General features: G+C 52.0%; 1 protein-coding gene across 2 annotated transcripts in view; it reads left to right on the forward strand.

Annotated features, from left to right (window-relative positions):
- KAZN (kazrin, periplakin interacting protein) overlaps positions 1-18,376 on the forward strand; it is a 469,682-nt gene that overhangs the window by 423,476 nt on the left and 27,830 nt on the right. Inside the window, exon 8 of one of the 2 annotated variants that reach the window (XM_060079952.1) lies at positions 1,437-1,560. In XM_060079952.1, the coding sequence (XP_059935935.1) occupies positions 1,437-1,560 (124 nt within the window). Of the gene's footprint in view, positions 1-1,436; positions 1,896-18,376 lie in introns of those variants that run through there. The other variant, XM_060079962.1, reaches the window with a different exon arrangement.

Raw genomic sequence — 18,376 nt, forward strand, 5'->3', positions numbered from 1 at the left:
CTTGACCGTGACTTCACCCTTTTTCTCCTCAGCCCTCAGCACCACCATGTCCATACTTGGCCACCCAGGGCAGAGAGGACTTAAGCCACTACCTCAGTCACACATAGGTCGGTGCCCCAGCCAGGCTCAGCACCTGAGTCTGCCCTTCCATGTCCTCTTCTGGATCTGTGGACATACTAAGTGCATCACGCATCCCTAGAGAGTGTCTTCTCCTGGCAGCCAAAGGCTAATGACGTGGGCCCTGGGCTCTTTGGGCCCCTTGCTGCAGGAAACTTTTTAAAGTTCATTTTTAACCTTTCAATACTCTATCCTCAGAGTGAGAAGGGGGCTGTAGGGAGGAAAACAACATGAATTTGACTGTCAGATGGGGTCTCTGAGGTCAGCTTTCTAGTCCTGGGGTTCCCATATGCTGGTCTTCTGGACTGCTCAACTGCATCAGGGTCCACCAGTGAAGATTTTTCTAATGCAGATTCCTGGGCCTTTCACCCCAGAGATTCTGATCCACCAGGTTGGGGGAGGGGGGAGTGGCTGGAATTCAGGTAATTCTGACTTGGTTTGGGGAACCATGAGTCTAGTCTAACCTCCACCTTTTGACTGGTAACACCACTCTGCATCTTTGTATAAAGCACTTGACAGTTTGCAAAGCTCTCCTGCAGACACTACTGGGGTAGTCCCTTAGTTACCCCGACAGGAAGACCTCCTCCACAGCATCATCATCATCATCATCACTGTCTTTGTCATTATTAACAATCCCCGCATGTCACAGACGAGAAACCTGGGCTCAGAGAGGCTGGGGGCTCTCCACGTTTCCATGGGTAGTAACATAATTGGGATTAGAACCCAAACCCCTGCCTCCCCGCTCTACCGAGGCCAGTCCTGCTTCTTGTCCAGGGCCTTAAGGTCTGGGGTCCTTGCTCTTGGCTGACTTGAAGCTCAGATTTCCTCCTTCCTGGTTTTCCCGGCTCTCCTATGCCCCGTTTTCCAAGGGGACTTTTTCCGCAGTGAACTTAATACACTTGCGATGCCCCCTCCAGATGGGCCCTGTGATCAGCCGTGGCAGCATGCGTGGACGCGATTCTGCAAGCCCTCCACGAGCACTGGAAGGCTCTAGGCAAACTGAATTTAAATGATAGTACAAACCCCACCAGCAGCCGTTATGAATGCTGCTTATGTGCCAGGCACTGTTCTAAGCGTTTTTACCCTCACTTTAGCAACATCCTCATGACAGTCTTGGAATGGGTCCTAGTGTCGTCCCCGAGAGATTCTGTAACTGGCCCAAGTCCGCTCAGCGAGTGAGGGGCAGACCCTGGCATCCTTACCCATTGGTGCCTCCCTCCAGCCATCCCCGCCCCCCCACCCCTCCCTGTCTTCCGCCCCAGCTCAGCTTGCCTTTGTTCTTCTCCCCTCTACCTCTGCCACTTGGCCTGACTCCTCAGTCACTAGAGGATCTTGAAGACCAAAAACGGAAAAAGAAGAAAGAGAAGATGGGATTCGGCTCCATCTCGCGTGTCTTCGCCAGAGGGAAGCAGCGGAAGTCCCTCGACCCCGGCCTCTTTGATGGTACCGCCCCTGATTATTACATAGAGGAGGACGCGGACTGGTGATACCCGCCTCCCTTCGCCTGCTGCCCGGCGGGCGTGTCTGTGCGTGTGGACGTGCGTGCGAGCGGGGAATGCGCGGCTGGGCGTGCGTGGCGGTGCGTGTGCGCGTGCATGGGAGCTCTCGCGCACGTGGGCGTGGGGGGAGGGTGCGGCTGAGCCCCGCTCGCGTGGGCCCCTCCCCGGCGTCACCACCTCTGTAATTGATGTACATACTACAAACGTGTGTGAACATGTCAACTCTCTGTTGTCCTCGGAGCGATACAGTTGTGTTGTTAATCTGGGTTTGTTTTTGTTTTTTTCAATGTTTTTTTTTTCGCTTTTTGGTTCGTTGGGGTTTGGGGGTTTTTTTTTTTTGGTCCCTTCCCCCCTTCCCTTTTTATGAAACTTGAAAACTTGAAGGACTGCTGTGTATTTGTAAATAACAAAACTATTGTGCACTCCGTGCTTGTAAATGTCCCTCGTCCGAACTGCTACTTCTGGAGCCCGTCTCCCCGAGGATGTAGTCTGTGTTTGATGTTCCCCCCACTCCACCCCGCCGCCCACCCGTCCCCCCGGTGTGAACGTGTGGGACCAGACCCTGTTCTCGGGGTGCGCCCAAGTCACTTTAACCCGCAAACGCCATCGTCATCAGGGTAAGGTCCACCCTCCGCGAAGACTTGCGAGCCCAGCCCAGGGGACCTGTCTTGTCTCGGTTTGTCAGAGGCCACACGGGCTCTTTCTCACGGCCTGCCAGTTTTTAAATTGCGTTGCCGTTTCTTTCTTTACGGGGAAAAGAAAAGAAAATTGTTCCGTTTAATTTATTTGCACAAATGCAGAAGACTTATTCTATCTAAATTATTACGTAAATATTGGAATGTATATTTTTCCACGGGGGGCGGGCGGGAGGCGGGTTCTCTGTTGACTTGTCTGTTCTATGATCATGCTGCTGCCGAGCTGTGCAAGGTAGAGTTTAGGGTGGCCAGAACCCAGGGACCGTTGGACTTCCAAGCTTGCTTTTTTCCGTCCTTTCTTCTTCTCTCTCCCCCATTCTCCCATCCCTGCATGGGAGTGCGCTCCGCCTTTCTTCCTGCCTGTAGCTCTCTCCAGGCCTTTCTATATATATTTATTTATCTGAAAGAGCACTGACCTCAGTGAACAGAGTGCCTGCTGTCGTGGTCACCTTCTCTTGGGTCTGTCTTTTGAGAAAGGCTGCTGTGTTCAGGGCGAGACAGCCGACTGCATGACCACAGGGTACGACCACAGGGACCCTCGGCCCGAGTTGGTTCCCCGAGGGTCCTGGAGCGGCACGCGTTCCTCGCTGCAGCTGTGTCTCATCCTTGGTTGATTCTGCACGTTGGCGGGGCAGGTGTCATGGGGGAGGCGCCCGTCTCAAGGGGCAGCCTGTTGGGGACACAGCATCCAGCACCAGCACCTCTGCCCTCCCCATTCTGTTTGGTTCCTCCAGCTACATCTCACAGAGTCTCTCGGGATCCCTCGGGCCCTCCTCCAACTTGTCACAGCAGCCTGAGCCTGCTCACCCGAGGAGAGAAGGGCTGGCAGGCACATCTGCCTATTTGGAGAGCAGTGTTGGCCCCGGTGAGGCGTCACCAGCAAAGGAACCGTGAGCAGTGTAACACCGGGTGATGGAGAACACGTGAGCTTCTAAGCCAGGGCCTCCCGAAGTCTAAAACTAGCTTTCCCTTTTCTTTTAACCTGCGAATCCCACCCCCCTCTGCACCACCTTAAATACTAACAGCTCAATTCACACACCCTCTAAACAACAGTAGTTGTGCTTTCTGCTAGCAGTAACGTTTTCAGCTCTTACCAAGAAACAAGGAGAATTTTAAATGCTGGAGCATCTCTTATCAGAAGGGATAGGATATTTTGTCTAAAGTCTCTAAAACAAACAGAAAAGCCCCAGTTGGCTGCTCCCTTTCCTTCTGACCTGATGGGGGGGTTGGAAAGGAGTAGGCAGGGTACCTAATAAGGATCTTTCTGGCCTTTGGCTGAGCCGTTTCACCCAGCCTGGCGGCGAGGGAGAGCGGCCGGAGCTGGCATCTTTCTCTACAGAGAGGTATTTTAGGAAATACTTTTCTCCCCCCATGAATTTTTTTTCTTTTGGTTGATTTTTATTGTTTGCCCTTTATTTACAAGAAAATAAGATTGCAACCCCTCCTGGTAATGATTTAGTAGTTCCTTTTCATTTCAGTTTTCGGAAATTAGGAGATAATTCTAAGAGTTACTAAGGATGATCTATTTAAGAGAACTACGTCAAATAGCGAATGAGTTATGGGTAACAGTAGATGAAAATAACCTTTCCCGTGGGAAAGGTTTCTCGAAGGCATGGATGCAAATATAAAATATTAAAAAAAATCTAAATAAAGCTTATTTTAAAATATGATCGAATTCTATGTTATTTGATTGCTTCTATCTTACTCCGGGCGGGAGGCAAAGCCTGGCATGACCTGCTCCTTGGAATTCCAGGGCTGCGTCCTGAGGGGGTCATGGGAGGGGCCGAGGAAAGCTGGCTGGATTCTGGGCCCATCGAGGGGCTGAGGCTGGAGTGACCTCCCAGAAACATCTCATCTTTGCCACCCTGGCTGTAATTTGGAGGAGCCGTCAGCATCCAGGGCAGCCCGTGGTCCTAATGCACCACCTCCGAGCCTGGCGCCCTGACCCTGCATTCTCCAGCCCAGTGGCCCCAGTCAGCTTTCATCTGCTTCCTTCTTCCCCCTGGCGCTCCTTCCAAAGACCCAGAGCGGGGCGCCATGAGTTTGGGGCATATTACTTCCTGCAGACCTCAGTGGGCCTCTGCATTGTCCCGACTTTCCCCGCCATCCCTGGGGACTGAGAGGAGTTTAAGAGAGAAATTAAAGGAGCCCCAGGGCTTCCCTAATGAAGCCAGAGTGGGCCAGGCTTTTCCAAGACCCGAGATTCACCAGATGCAAAGCCAGTCCTCCCCCGGTGAAACTCCACAGTGTGGCCTGAGAAGAGGCCACCTGGATACCCCAATCCATGATCACAGCCAGTGCCTTCAACCTCAGTCTCCCAACTTAACAACAAATCCTCTCCAGCAGTAAAACTGATGGAAGACTAGCTTTTTAACTCCCGTTGCATTTCTGCTAGAAGAGAGCTCAGAGCACCATAATGTATAGACCGTGCCGAGAAGTTACAGAGCTCAGGACTGCAAGGAGCTTAGGGGCATCTACCCCAGCAGCTCTCAACCTGGCCACACATTAAAATCACCTGCCGAGCTTTCTCGAAAAAAATTACCAATGCCAGGCTCGACACCCCTGAATCAGAGTGTGGTTAAACGTTCTCTGGTGCAGCCAGGATTGAGAACCACTGGGCTAATGTGAGGAGGGCAAATGGCCCCAAACACACATGCCACAGCTTCCCTCACCCTGACCTCAAGCAGACATCACTAATCAATTCAAGAACCCTTCCTACCCAGCCCAAAGTGGCCTCTAATTCTTTCACTTTACAAAGCCTCAAACAGACACCGCCAATCAGTCAGAGTTGGCGTCCAAGGAAAAAAGCCTATTTGCCTTCACCAAACTAACCCAACCCACTACGCCTAACAGATGGGGGAAACTTTGTCCCAGAGAGGAGTGATTTGGCCAAGATCCTAGCTATCGCTCCTTTAATCCCGTGGCCTTCTCAAGGGCCAGGCCACACCTGATTCAAATCTGAGTAGCTCTACTCAAAAGCCACACTACCTCCTTTGTTAATCTTCTCCAGACCTTGCCCCAAATGGTCCAACTTCAAGTGTCACTATTAGTCAGGAATTGGAGTAGGGCTGCCCCAGCTGCAGGGCCGGTGGACAGCTGCACAGGTTGTATACTGCATTACCCCTGCATGGACAGCGCCCTGAGCTGTGCAGTGCACAGCCTGCGTGGCTGTCCTCGGGGGCCCTCCTGCGTGCTGTCCGACCCGTGCTGGCAGGTTCTAACTGGCATAACCTAACAGTCGAATAACAATAATAACCTCTAACAGTTGTTGGGCACTTACTATGGGCCAGGGTCCATGCTGCGTGCTTGACGTGTATTAACTCAGTTAATCCTCCAACGGCTCCATTATCAATGAAAAAACTGAGGCGAGGTAAATTGTCCGGGGTCAAGGAGCCAGGAAACAGTAGAACTGGGCTTCCAACCGAGTGAGTCTGTAGTGCCCTGAACCGCTCCTCCATGTGGGCAGTAAGGGGCTGGGACTCAGCACGTGGGTGCCTCCAGTGCCTCCGAGGGGCCTGCTTTGAGCTTCACCCCACCCCACCCTCGCCCAGCAGTAGCCTCTGGCACAGCCTAGCACTTCCTTGCTTTTGTGACCTAGTCTGTCTCTGTTAGCCTTTTACCTCCGGCCCAGAAAACCCACTCCCAGAGAGGGGCTGGCAGGGAGAGCAGAACAGAAACGAGCTGTGGTCTGGCATAAGCTCTCCATCGTGGGCAGGGGACGCCTCCCTCTGCCCTGCTATGGAACCCCTCGCCGTACCAGAGTTGCCACTTCCTGAGGTGGGGGGAAGGTCCTCTCAGGATGGCCCAGGGGTCCCAGGAGCTGCCCCACACCTGTCCCCCAAGGTTATGCGGCTGCTGCTATGTGCGTCACTCAACCTGGGCTCCCAGGGAATCCAGGTGTAGTGGGGCTGCATCAGATGGGGTCATCAGGCCTGTGACAATATGAGTTTGAAAGTACCTCAGAATTCTCTGGCGGTCCAGTGATTAGAACTCCGCACTTCCATTGCCAGGGCCCCGGGTTCGACCCCTGGTCAGGGAACTAAGATCCCGCGAGCCGCCTGGCATGGCCAAAAAGAAGAAAAAAGAAAAAAAATGTTTAATTAAAAACTTTAAAAAATAAATAATGTCAACTGGCCCTCTCACCAAAACCCTGCATTTCCTCCCAAACATCCTACCCCCAGCCCACCTGCTCTGAACAAATGACTCAAGTTTTTTCAACTCAAACCCCACCAGGTGGAGCAGAACATGCCACACTCCCCTACGTCCCACCTGTTCCCGTTTTCCCGTGGGAAAAAAACCCCGGTACCAATAAAGAATCAAGCGGGAATACATATAATTAACTTTATCTTATAAAAGGATAGATTCATAAGTTTATATATAAAAGAATGCCCTATAAACTTAAAAATAACGTAGGGGTTTGACCTTGACTGTATGTTAGAAGTTGTTTAAGTATCTAAGTCATAATGAAGTGTCACCATATAAGCAGATGGAGGGTATACATCCTGATGGCAGCTAGGGTATGGAGAATGCATACCTGAACCACAACTGCATGGTGTCTTAAAGCCCAGTTACTGAAAAATATGCAAATATGCAGCCCTGCACTCTACATCCCCAACAAACTGAATCCTCAAGAAAATTACCCCAAGAGGATTGATCTTTAAGAAGCAAAAATAGTAGCAATTGAAAACCTTGACCTTTCCTTCCTGGAAATGGCAGGAATCCTATTCCCTAGCACATCCCCAGGGAAGTCTTGTGACATTGTCAGGCCAGGTGCAGCAGCCATGCTTCTGAAGCAAAGTCCCTGGAAAACAATGGCTGACTGCTCGTTTGCATTTCTGAGTTTCAGGTTTTGGAAATCTTTGATTGCTTTCTTAATAGGTTACCAGTAGCAGTTAATTGCACCCAAATAAGAGAATCTCAAATTGCATGCCTTGCTCCATCTGGAGGACCCTTGCAACCCACCAGTGGTGCCAGGCCAGGCCAGGCCTGGGTAATCGTTCCAGCTCTGGCCCAGCATCTGATTTCAAGCAAGTCGTTTAACCTGTGAGCCTCAGTGTTCTCATCTATGAAGTGGGTGTAACAACCCTTTCCTCCTTGTGGGCTCAGAAATGCCAGCTGAATGTGTTTTGGAGCCTGGAAAGCACTGGCCCCAAGGCTTGTGTTCTCCAGGATTTGAGTGGATTTAAGTTCAACCAGAGGTAGGAAAAAAGTGTGGAAACAGCTTGACATACATCTTGAGCCCAAAGGTGACTTGATCAAAACTTATCCCTGGGGCTGAAATCAGGGCATCCGGCTGCCTGAACCTGACATTCCTCCAGCTGTGTGCACAGCCCTTGGAGTCCAGATTCCCTTCCACTGCTGCTTTGTGAGAGAATTCTGACTTCTCTGCCTTGGAACAGGGAGGGTTTGACATGTTCACCCCTAGAATCCACCAGCTCTGAAAACATTCTGTCTTTCTTGAGTTCAAATAGAAACATACTCTGATGTGGCTAGCAGAGAGAAATTTAGACCATGGGAAGCAATTAGGCTGCCCAAGGCTGGGTTCTTGAGGCAGAAGCCCCAAGGGTCCCCCCAGGGCGGCATGTTTATAAGGAGACGTGTGTCAGAGCCCAAGGCCAGCCTGGTCTGGCAGGGAGGAGTGCATCGAGCCCTTTAAAGAGACCCACTCATATAATCCTTCCAACAACCCTCCAAGATAAATATTGTTATTGTCCCCATTTTACAGATGAACAAACCAAGGCACCGAGAGGTGAAGTTCTTGCCCAAAGTCACACAGTTAGGAAGAGGCAGAACCCGGATTCGACTCCAGCAGTCTGGCTTCAGAATCCATGTTCTCAGTAACCGTGCTGTGTAGTCTCTGATCAGCCACTGGCCCCCAACTTCTCCCCCAGGGACAGCTGACCAACAGGAAGCTTCAGAGAACTTGAGAAAACCTCACTAGCCAAGTCCTGTACAGACTAGCCCTTTGGGGCTCAGTTTCTCCACCCAACAGAGGAAGAAATTGGAATAAGCAGGGGTTTGCAAACTGTGTTCCATGGGGGTTCCTCAGAGGTCCCTCAAGAGGTGGCCATAGCTGGTGAAAGAACGAGCAGGCAGGCCTCCAGCCCCACCTTCTGCCAGAAGCTCTGCTCTTATCTGTTACACACTGGACCTACATGTAAGAGTCCGTTGGAAGGATCCCATGATAGAAAAAAAGTGAGCAGAGAGGAAGGGAATGAGAGAAGGTTTGAGAACCATATATAGACCAGTAGTTGTCAAGCCCTGAGTTTTAAGGATACAGATTCCCAGGCTCCACCCACACCTACGGAGTTAGAAGGTCCAGGGTGAGGCCCTGGGATCTGTGACCAGCTCCCCACTGTGGACTCAGTTGCAGGAGGTCACACGGGGCAATGGCCGAGGGCAGCATCCTACCCATGGGTTTTAGCACAGACTTGCCATGAGGAAGCTTCTCCAGGGGGCCTGCATAAGGTAGGTGGAGGCCACCTTCCTGGGGCAGCTCCATGGTCCCCCAGTGAGGGAGGAACCACACCCAGGTAAGACCCCAGGCTGCCCCCAAAGCAGAGAGCGAAGGAGACTGGCAGGTGTGAGCACCCGCTGCCTCCCAGGAAGCCTCGGAAACCCCCAGCAGTACCCCTATTAGAGCCACAGAGAGGGTCCCAGGTTTTCCTAGAGGCACACAGCCAGGAAGTGGTGGGACGCAGACGTCAAACCTGGCTGATTCCAAGTCCTGAGCCTGGCACCCACCGTCTCAGACGTTACCTGACCTGTGGCTGACAGAGGCTTCTGACAAGCGTTGGGTGGACCTGCCGGCTTTGGCCTGGGGCCAGTGGTGCCCCTGGACCCGGATGATGAGCCCTAAACTGGGAGCAAGGCAGCTCAAGCCGTGTTCTGTGGAGCGGTCTGGGGTGGAGCTGCTACCAAGGGGCCTGGCAGGGCTCTGCCCAGACCCTGCCCTCAGGTTCCGGAGGAGGCCTGGCCTTCTCCACTCCGGAAGGCCCACCCGCCCCCAGCCCCGCGCAGTCAGGAGCCCTGAGCCCGGCTCTGGACTCCCAGTTTCCAGCTTGGCCAAGGACTCGCTGTGTGACCATGGGCAAGTCAGTCTCCCTCTCTGGGCCTCAGGTCCCCTCTAAAACAGGCCAGGGCGGTAGTTACCCATTTGTGGCCTGTGGAGTCTTAGGAGTCCCGGTGTCCTGGGCCACCTCCCCAACCACACTCACTGGCCTTCAGCCCAAAGCTCCAGTTTATGTACCTCACAGATACAATTTCATTTGGACAAAAGCTCTGCAACATGAAGGCAGTGGGAAATCCACAGGTTAGGTCACATCTAAGCTCCCTCCAGGGCCCTCCAGGACAAGAGGAGGCACAGGCTGCCTCAGGCCTCCCCCTGCCCCAGCCTTGTGGAAAAGTCACTCCCTGAGGGCACCCCCGGACTTCCCTGCTCACCCCTCCTCCCCATCAGAGAGAGATGGTACAGGCCCCTTCCCTCCTCAACCCTGGCAGAGCTGGGAAGTGGGGGCCACTCACGGGCCCCACAACTTCTGAAAGCCTGCAAGTCGAGGGCCGGAGATCCTCCCAAGAGGCCATGCGCAGCCTCTGGCTGAACCACAGTGAGACTACGTTGAACAATGCCACTCGCAGTTCACAGCCCTTTACACTTTACAAAGCCCTTTCACAGGCAGGCTAGGGTCAAGGTTAAGCTGTAGATTCTAGGGACTTCCCCGGCAGTCCGGTGGTTAAGACTTCGCCTTCCAGCGCAGGAGGTGCGGGTTCGATCCCTGGTCTGGGAGATAGGATCCCACATGCCTCACCGTCAAAGAACCAAAACATAAAACAGAAGCAGTATTGTAACAAATTCAATAAAGACTTCTTTTAAAATGGTCCACATCAAAAACAAAATCTTAAAAAAAAAAAAAAAGATGTAGATTCTGGGCAAACTCTGGGTTCAAACCTCAGTCCTGACATTTACTACCTGGTAACCATGCTATGCCTCAGTTTCTTCAGCTGTACACTAGGGACAGTAAGATTGTCAGAGCAGCTGAAAATGAGTTACTACGTATAAAAGGCTCAGCTCAGGTAGCAATAAATGTCAGCCACAATGATGATGGCAATGGTGATGGTGACGACAATGATCTCATTTCGGCCTCTCACCAGCCCCATGAGATGGGCAGAACAGGCCCCCTTTGTACAGATGCCAAGTATGGCTCAGGTTAGTTCAGCAACCTTACCCCAGCCACCAGGGCCAGCCCAGGTAGAGGGCCGGACAGAGCAAGAGTCTTAGAGCTGAGAGGGCTCTTGGTGGCCTCTCGCCCACCACCCTCACAGCACAGCCAGGCAGGGCATCAATGACCAGTTCTAGAACCCAAGGCTGCTGACTCCCAGGCCAGTGCCCAGAGCTGGCGCAGGCCACAAGATTCAGCTGGGGGAAAAAAAAATCCCTGGGTCAATAAGTTTTAGAAACAATGAATAGTATCTCCAAAATGAACATTAGCTTTTCAAGGCTCTAGCAAGTTCTGCAGTGAAGAAAAACATTTCACTGCTTTCCATCTCATGTTTCCCAAACTTAACTGACCACAGAACCAGGCCTTTGAGTCTGGTTCCGTGGAGTGCTCTGTGGGGCTACAGGGATGGGTGGCTCCTGCAGCCCCCTTTATTCTGTGCTTGGAGATTCTGAGTCAGTAATTCTTTGGTGACCTCTAAGCGGCATGGTTTAGCCATGGAAAGTCCCCATGGCTCATGTGGGATTCCCGTGGGCCTTAAGAATGAGGTGAGCCTGGCGCGAGGCCGGGTGGAGTGGGGATCTCTCTCTGAGTATCTGCTTCACTCAGAAAGAAGCTGGGTCAGTGCACAGCATCTGCAGAGGCAGAAGGGCCCCTGAAGATTGGCTGAGAAATGCCAGTCCCAGGTGTTTGTTTTGCTGTTGTCCCAGGCATAGGCAGACGGCCGAGTCTATTGCCACAGGGTCCTGGGGCGTGGAGAGGAATGGGCATGCCATCCTGCCGGGACATCTGGCCCACCTGCCCTGTTCCCCCTACCGGCTCTGAGCTGCCTAATTGCCTTCCCTGGGACAGGCCAGCAACGTTGGAGTCACATCCAAATTGGCCCCATGCCTGCCCAGTGCCAGCTTCCTTCCTTGTTAGGAGGCTGATGTCTCTGGGGGTGGCATGGAGCTCATGGTCGGGGACAGGCGGGCCAGGGAGGGGAGAAGGCCCACTCTGTCAGCGGTCACTGCGGGGACCAGAGCTGTGGTGACAGGAGAGGGAGCTCTCTGCAAGGCGGAGGGAACCTGAGGGCTGTCCACAAACCGAGCGTCGGAGAGTGTAGCACAGGAGTGTGAATCATTCCCAGGTCCCCTCCGTCTCTTCCTGTGTGTGCAAGAAACACACATTCGTTTTAGTGAGAGCCTGAACCCAGCAGAATTGGTCAAAACCAAGCAATCAGGGAGGGGTGTCGAGGAAGGACCCAGGCTTTGGAGCCAGATCTTTGGGTTTGAGCCCAGCGTCAGCACTCAGCCAGTGACCCTAAGCCAGTCATATAGTCCCTCTGGGCCTCAGTCTCCCCGTCTGTAAAATGAAAATAAGACTGCCTACCTCACAGGGCTGTTGCAAAGATGGAATCAGAAATGGGTAGAAGCGTCCTGTGGCAGCTGCCTGTCCCAGCACCGCAGGAGATTCAGGAGACAGGAAGCTGGGGCCAGGGAGACGAAACACAGGCTCTGGGGCCCGGCTGTGCCCTGTGCACACAACCGATGGTGTTTCTGAGCTCGACTTTCCTCATCTATAACGTGGGCCTCTGGGAACCCGTGTCCACCTCGAGGGGGAGGACGCAGTGTGTTCACACCCACGCGTCGTGAAGCACCAGGCAGCGCCGTCCTGATGCGGAGGCCTCCGGGGGCAAGCAGAGTGACTGCCGGTCTCTGCCATCTCAGATCAGCTCTAAGGGGCCCCACTGCAGAGTGCTGTGGGTGACGATGACGAGGACCCCTCTCTGTGAGCACCCTCACAGCCAGCCCTGTACTGGGCTCGCACACGCCCACCGAGTCTAAAGGAAGCAGCCTTGCTGGGCTCTGGTGCTTCCAAAGCTCCTGGTTTTTCAAGAGAAACCAAGAATGTCATATAATACACCCCAATTCTTTAATATTGGCAACTACTTTTGTTTTAAAGTTTAGTGTCCTTTAGGAAAAAAAAAATGCTACGGCCCCAATATGTCTCCAGACCACCGGCTCCGCTACCTCCCTTCTGGACTCTCTCTGTGGGCCGGTCCAGCCCTGGTGGTCCTCGTCTTCCCCTTGACCAGTGAGTCCCAGGCCATAGGTGCCCATTTCGTTGGCCCATGTGCTCCTTCACCAGAGGGCCCTCCTGCTCTTCCCTCCCCGGACAGCCAGGCAGCAGGGGGACCGCACTCATTTCTGACCCCGAGCAGTGTCCCCAGGGCTTGGGGTGTTTGGGCAGAAGCGGGGGAGCTGCCCTCAGAAGCCTGGAATCAGCACCGGAGCCCCCAGGGGCCCATATGGCCGGCAGGACTCGGGGTCAGACCGCCTGCAGCCTGAGAGCCCAGCTAAATCATTTCTCGTGGACTTGGCCGGGCTCTGTGGGACTCAGAGATGGAGAGGGCGTGGGCGAGGGAGGACTTCAGGTGAAGGTGCTGATGGACCTGACAAAAGGGGGACGCTCTGCTCTCCCAGAAGTTTCAGCAGGATGCATGGTCCTAAGTGTGAAGAAAGCCATAAGCTGGAAACCCAGGGATATGGAGAGGGGGTCAGGCTGAGGACTGAGGACAAAGACTGGCTGCTGGGGGGTTGGGGGCAATGATGGAAGCTGGGAGAGAGAGGTACAATATGACTTGCTGACCTTCACGGAGGGCCTGCTGTGCCAGGGGTGTGTAGGCACTCTACACACGCTCATTAAGTCATTCAACAAACACTGGCTGACCACTTTCTATGTGCCAGGCCTAGGGCTAAGGGCTGAGGGTGCAGACGCGAATGATGAGATGACATAAATTATTCTAACATAGTCCTCACCAAAATCATATGAAGTGCGTGTTGTGTTATTGTCCCAGCCTTACAGATAAGGAAACTGAGGCCCCACGGGGCAACATAAATGGCCCAAGGAGACGTAGTCAGTGACAGAACAAGGCTAAGAATTGGGGTCCAGCAGACTACAGCACTACACCACTTTCCAGGTAGATACGAGTGAAGCTGATAAAACCGTGAGCCATTAGAACAATCTAGTCCTGGAAGGAGGCAGAGAAGAGGGGTCACAATTAAAGGAGGTCATCTAAAAGCGGGGAGAGGCTTATTTCCCCAAATGCATGGAAACTTCCTAGGATGTTTTACCTTGTGCCAAGGCTCTGGTAAACATATCAGTGGGTTTGAGAGGGGTGTCAGTCCGCAGTGAGCATGGTGGCCACCAGCCCTGGCTCCAGACTCCGCCAGGCATCGTGTTTCAGGATGCATGACGAATAGCCGTGGCTAGCACCAGTTTTCTCCCTGACATTTCCTATAGCATCTGAGTTGCAAGAAGGCCCCCAGCACAAGCCTCACCGAAGTGCTCTTCATTTTGAAGGAAGTTAAACGAATACTGCCCTTAAACATCTTTGCTGTTCCTATTGCCCTTTGGGCAAGAAATAAAGTCGCTCGCCCCTGGTGCAGGAAACTTCCAGGAGGCACTGTGAGGCATTTTGAGGAGGCAGGAGGTCGGACAGGTGCATCATTCGATGAGGCTGATCGCAAAGGAGGGGCTGCCTCCAAAGGCCATGCCCAAAGCCAGAGCTTCGCGGATCTGACTCAGCTGTGGTGCCCCCGCCCAGCGAGCAAACGGACTGGGTCTCACGGCCAACCCAATGACCACAGTCTATGTGGCTCATGGAAGCAGGCTGAGCAGAGATGTCCTGAGGCCCACAGGGGAGCTGGGAGGGTCGGTGACGGGAAGGAGAGGAGGGACTGCAGATCCATTAGGGGTTCTCAGACCCCACAGCTATCCATCGTCTCCCGCTTGGCCTCTAAGAACTGCACCCACACAAACTTGTACTGTCCCTACATGGGCACGTGGAGAAGAATCCTCCTCCTGCCCGTGGCCTTAAAGAGGCCCCTCGTTTCTCACAGAATTCACCTTTCAGGCCCATCCACCAACAGAGAAGTTGGCCAGGAAAGCAGGTTGAAAAAAAGGACTAGCTGTGGGAATACATGGGGAGGCCAGCAGCCAGCTGGAATACTTTCCTGGTGGAAGCAAAAAAGGGAGGAGACATCAGCTGCAAGTTAGAGTCTAAGAAGGACTTTCCCAAATGTGGGCACTATTCAGCATTACAACAGGTTAGCAAGGAGGAAAAAGGAACGTTTCGATGCATTTTTTTAAAGCCTACAGTAGTTGTCATTGGATCATAGTATGTTTGCCTTCCCTGGATCTCTTCTGAGCATCTTCCTCCGAAGTCTGTAAAATTAGAAAGCACTTGCCAAGCATATACCTGGGAAATGAGCCTTGTTGACTCCACCAAGTCAATTCCCTGCTGCCTTGGAAAATTCTCAGGGTGTGGGGAGGAGGGGCTGGCAGGAAGCGTGGCTGGAGGAGGGTGTCCTCTGAGGCTGGGGGCAGGGGACCTGTCGAGCTGGGGACAGACACAGTGAGCACAGCTTAGGCTCAAGTGGGGGGAAAGGGAAGTATGCGGGCGGGTTTTAAGCATTAAGTAGTTATCACTGGTGAGAGCAGAGCTCTGTGGGATTTTTCTGGGTACCACATGGTTTAGTGTATTTGAAGGGACACGTGGGGTGGGAGTGCCATCAGCTTTTAGCTCAGGGCCTCCAAAGGCCTGCTTGGCTCTGGGGTCGGGGTGCTGGGGATTGGTGGCAGCCCACCTGGGGACCTGATGTTGACCCTGCAGCTGCACAGTTAGTGACTTTGATGCTGTTTAGACCACGCTGTCCGGTCCCGGTGGCCCGGGCTCAGAGGGCCTGACCTTTGCACCTAGTATTTCACGGGAGTTGTGACCGGGCGCTGGAGCAAAGCATCTCCCTCCAACACAGAGGCCGTTATCAGGCCATAAGACATCATTTTTTCACCTTCTAATGCAGTGTTTAAAAAATGAGAATTCAGCGTTTGGCTTGAAAGTGCTGACAGGGGCTCCCCTGCCACTGTCCGAGGGCAGGGAGTTTAGAAGGCAGTCGGCTGCCGGAGCAGGGCTGGTCTGAGGACGGAGGGGCCCGGGGCGGAAGGATGGGGTTGCTGGGAGCAGCCACGCTGCGTGCTCACTGGCCTCTAGTGGGCGGAGGCCGGGGATGCTGCTAAACACAGACGGCCCCCATGACAAAGAATGGTCTGGTCCCAAACGTCATTCCGTAATGCCAAGGCCAATAGGCCCTGAGACCATGTGTACGTTAGTTAGAGGAACCAGCATCCTGAGGCGGCCTAAAGGAGGTGGGACCGGCGGAAGGTGAGCCTGGAGAGGGAGGCCTGCTCCCTCCCTCCTCAGCTCCCGTCCTGCCTACCTTCTTTTAACCAAAATGTACAGAGCCCCTTCTGTTCCAGGCAGCAGTGGGCTGGAGCTCATACAGGCTCACAAACTGATTTCCAACCCCATGCCCAGGGGTATCATGCCAGCAACTGAAATTGGCCACAATGGGCATATTTACACCACAGAGATGGGCAAACAAATGCTATAAACCAAACACTTTCTTTCTTTTTTTTTTTTTTTTTCCCAAAGTGCTTTTTAACAATACAAGAGCTGGTTGTTAAACATTTACTAACACACCACGGGTCTGGACCCTTGCTAGGTACCAGGGATATCCAGAGAGCAGAACGGGGCCAGCTCCTGTCCTCGTGGAGTTGACATCTAGTGGGAAGCCAGACCCCCATCAAACAATTACACAATCATTAATTCACTTCAGCTGTGAGAAGTGCAGGCTCAGTACCTGGAATGAGAGCTTGTGTGAGTGTGGTTTGAGGGCTGTGGAGGGGTGTGTGTTGCAGGGGGTGACTGACCTATGCCAGGTGACCAGAGAAGGGGTCCCTGGAAGAGGCGACATTTAAACAGAGCCCTGAAGGCTTCAGAGGAGTTCCGGCAGAGGAGACACAGCAACAGACCACCTTCCAGGCAGAGAGGGGCGCAGGCGCAGCTGGTTGGAGACGGCGGGTGGGAGAGGCAGGAGCCCCAGGGAAGTGGTCCCAAGAAGCCCAGGGAAGGGGTGACAGACCGAGGAGAAGCTGGCAAAGTCGGCAGGGCTGGGCCACACAGAGCCTCGTCATGTAAGGAACAAGGAAGGAACTTGGGTTTTATCCAGGGAGCCAGTGAAGGGTGTCGAGCAGACAAGGTCCCTGGGCAGATGCAAACTAAAAACAAAGCAAAGTGGTGGTGTCCATCCCCGTCCCATAACTCGGGCTTTTACCACCACTAGTGGTATTAAGCAACACCATGAACCAGGCCTGGGTAATAAAGAGATGGATAGATTTGAACGCTGACTTAGGGATTCCCTTCGGGCAGGGCAGGTGGGCAGACCCATGCACGGCAGTGCCAGCAGAACATGAAGAGTGCTGGGTGAACAGTGCACATAGCAAGAGGGGTGTCCAGTCAGGGCAGTGTGGAGGAAGGCAGACTCTGAAGGACCTCCCACTACAAAACCACTACACCTGAAAGAAAACATACTTTTCAATACATCGCTGGCCTCATCAAAAATAAGGGAAATTCCCAAGGCACTTCCACCCCAAAATAAAAGTCCATGAGCTAATACCAGGACAGGAGCAGTGAGTGATAACCAAAGGCAAAAACTGGAGTTTGTCCTGGACACAGATGCTGATATCAGGACCAGTGACAGGGGAGTAAACCTTGGGGTGTGCAAAACAAAGCATCAGAAACTGTGACTCTCTCATTCTTCCAGGGCTTCTCTGATGGGGGTGAAGTGGTCCCTGCTCCCAGGTATCATCCCCACTCCCTATCTCCTCCCCACCCCAGCAGAAGCAATGTCCATCCTCTCAGGAGGAAAGCGTCTCTTATTTAGAACCTAAAGATTCCCATAATAAGATCAAATATGAGTTCAGCATGCATGAGAATCAGCAGAAACAAACAACAAATTTGGACCCTCCAAGCCCTCTGATACAGTAATGACCAATACCAAATACAACATAATATGTATGCAATATTTAAGGAAATGTAAGATTAAATATTTAAGGATATTTAAGGAAATGTAAGAAATCATAGACTTGAACAAACAACAAGAGACTATCTGGAAAGACCAGACGAACTTGAAAAAGAACCAAATAGAAAGTTTAGAAATGAAAAAATATATATATAGTTGGTAACAAAACAAAACAAAACAAGAAAAGGTGGGTTAAACAGCAGACTAAATAGCTGAAGAGAGAATTTTTAAAATGGAAAATATGTCTAAGGAAATTACCCAGACTGCAATGCAGAGAGATAAGTTGATGAAAACCATGAAGGAGAAATCAGAGCTTTCTGGCCCACTACAATAGCCACTAGCCACATATGGCCATGTAAACTTATATTTGGATCAATTAAAATTAAATCAAATTTATAACTCAGTTCCTATGAGCACATTTTAAGTGCTCATAGCCACATGTGGCTAACAGCTGTCACACTGGACAATGTATATTGCAGGCAGACCTCAAAGATGTCATGGGTTGGGTTTCAGACCACCACAGTAAATACCACAGTAAAGTAAGTCACATGAATTTTTTGGTTTCCCAGTGCATATAAATGTTATGTTTACACTGTAGTATACTCTATTAAGTATGCAATAGCATTATGTCTAAAAAACAGTGTACATACCTTAATTAAAAAATACTTTATTGCTATCAAATGCTAACCATCATCTGAGCCTTCATCAAGTCGTAATCTTTTTGCAATAGTAACATAAAAGGTCACTGATCACAGGTCACCGTAACAAATGTAATAATGAAAATGTTTGGAATATTACGAGAATTACCAAAATCTGACACAGAGACATGAAGTGAGCAAATGCTATTGGAAAAAATGGTGCTGATAGACTTGCTTGATGCAAGGTTACCACAAACCTTCAGTTTGTAAAAAAAAAATCAGTATCTGCAAGTACAATAAAATGAA

Source organism: Mesoplodon densirostris, chromosome 2, assembly GCF_025265405.1.
Source record: "Mesoplodon densirostris isolate mMesDen1 chromosome 2, mMesDen1 primary haplotype, whole genome shotgun sequence".
Classification (NCBI taxonomy): domain Eukaryota; kingdom Metazoa; phylum Chordata; class Mammalia; order Artiodactyla; family Ziphiidae; genus Mesoplodon; species Mesoplodon densirostris.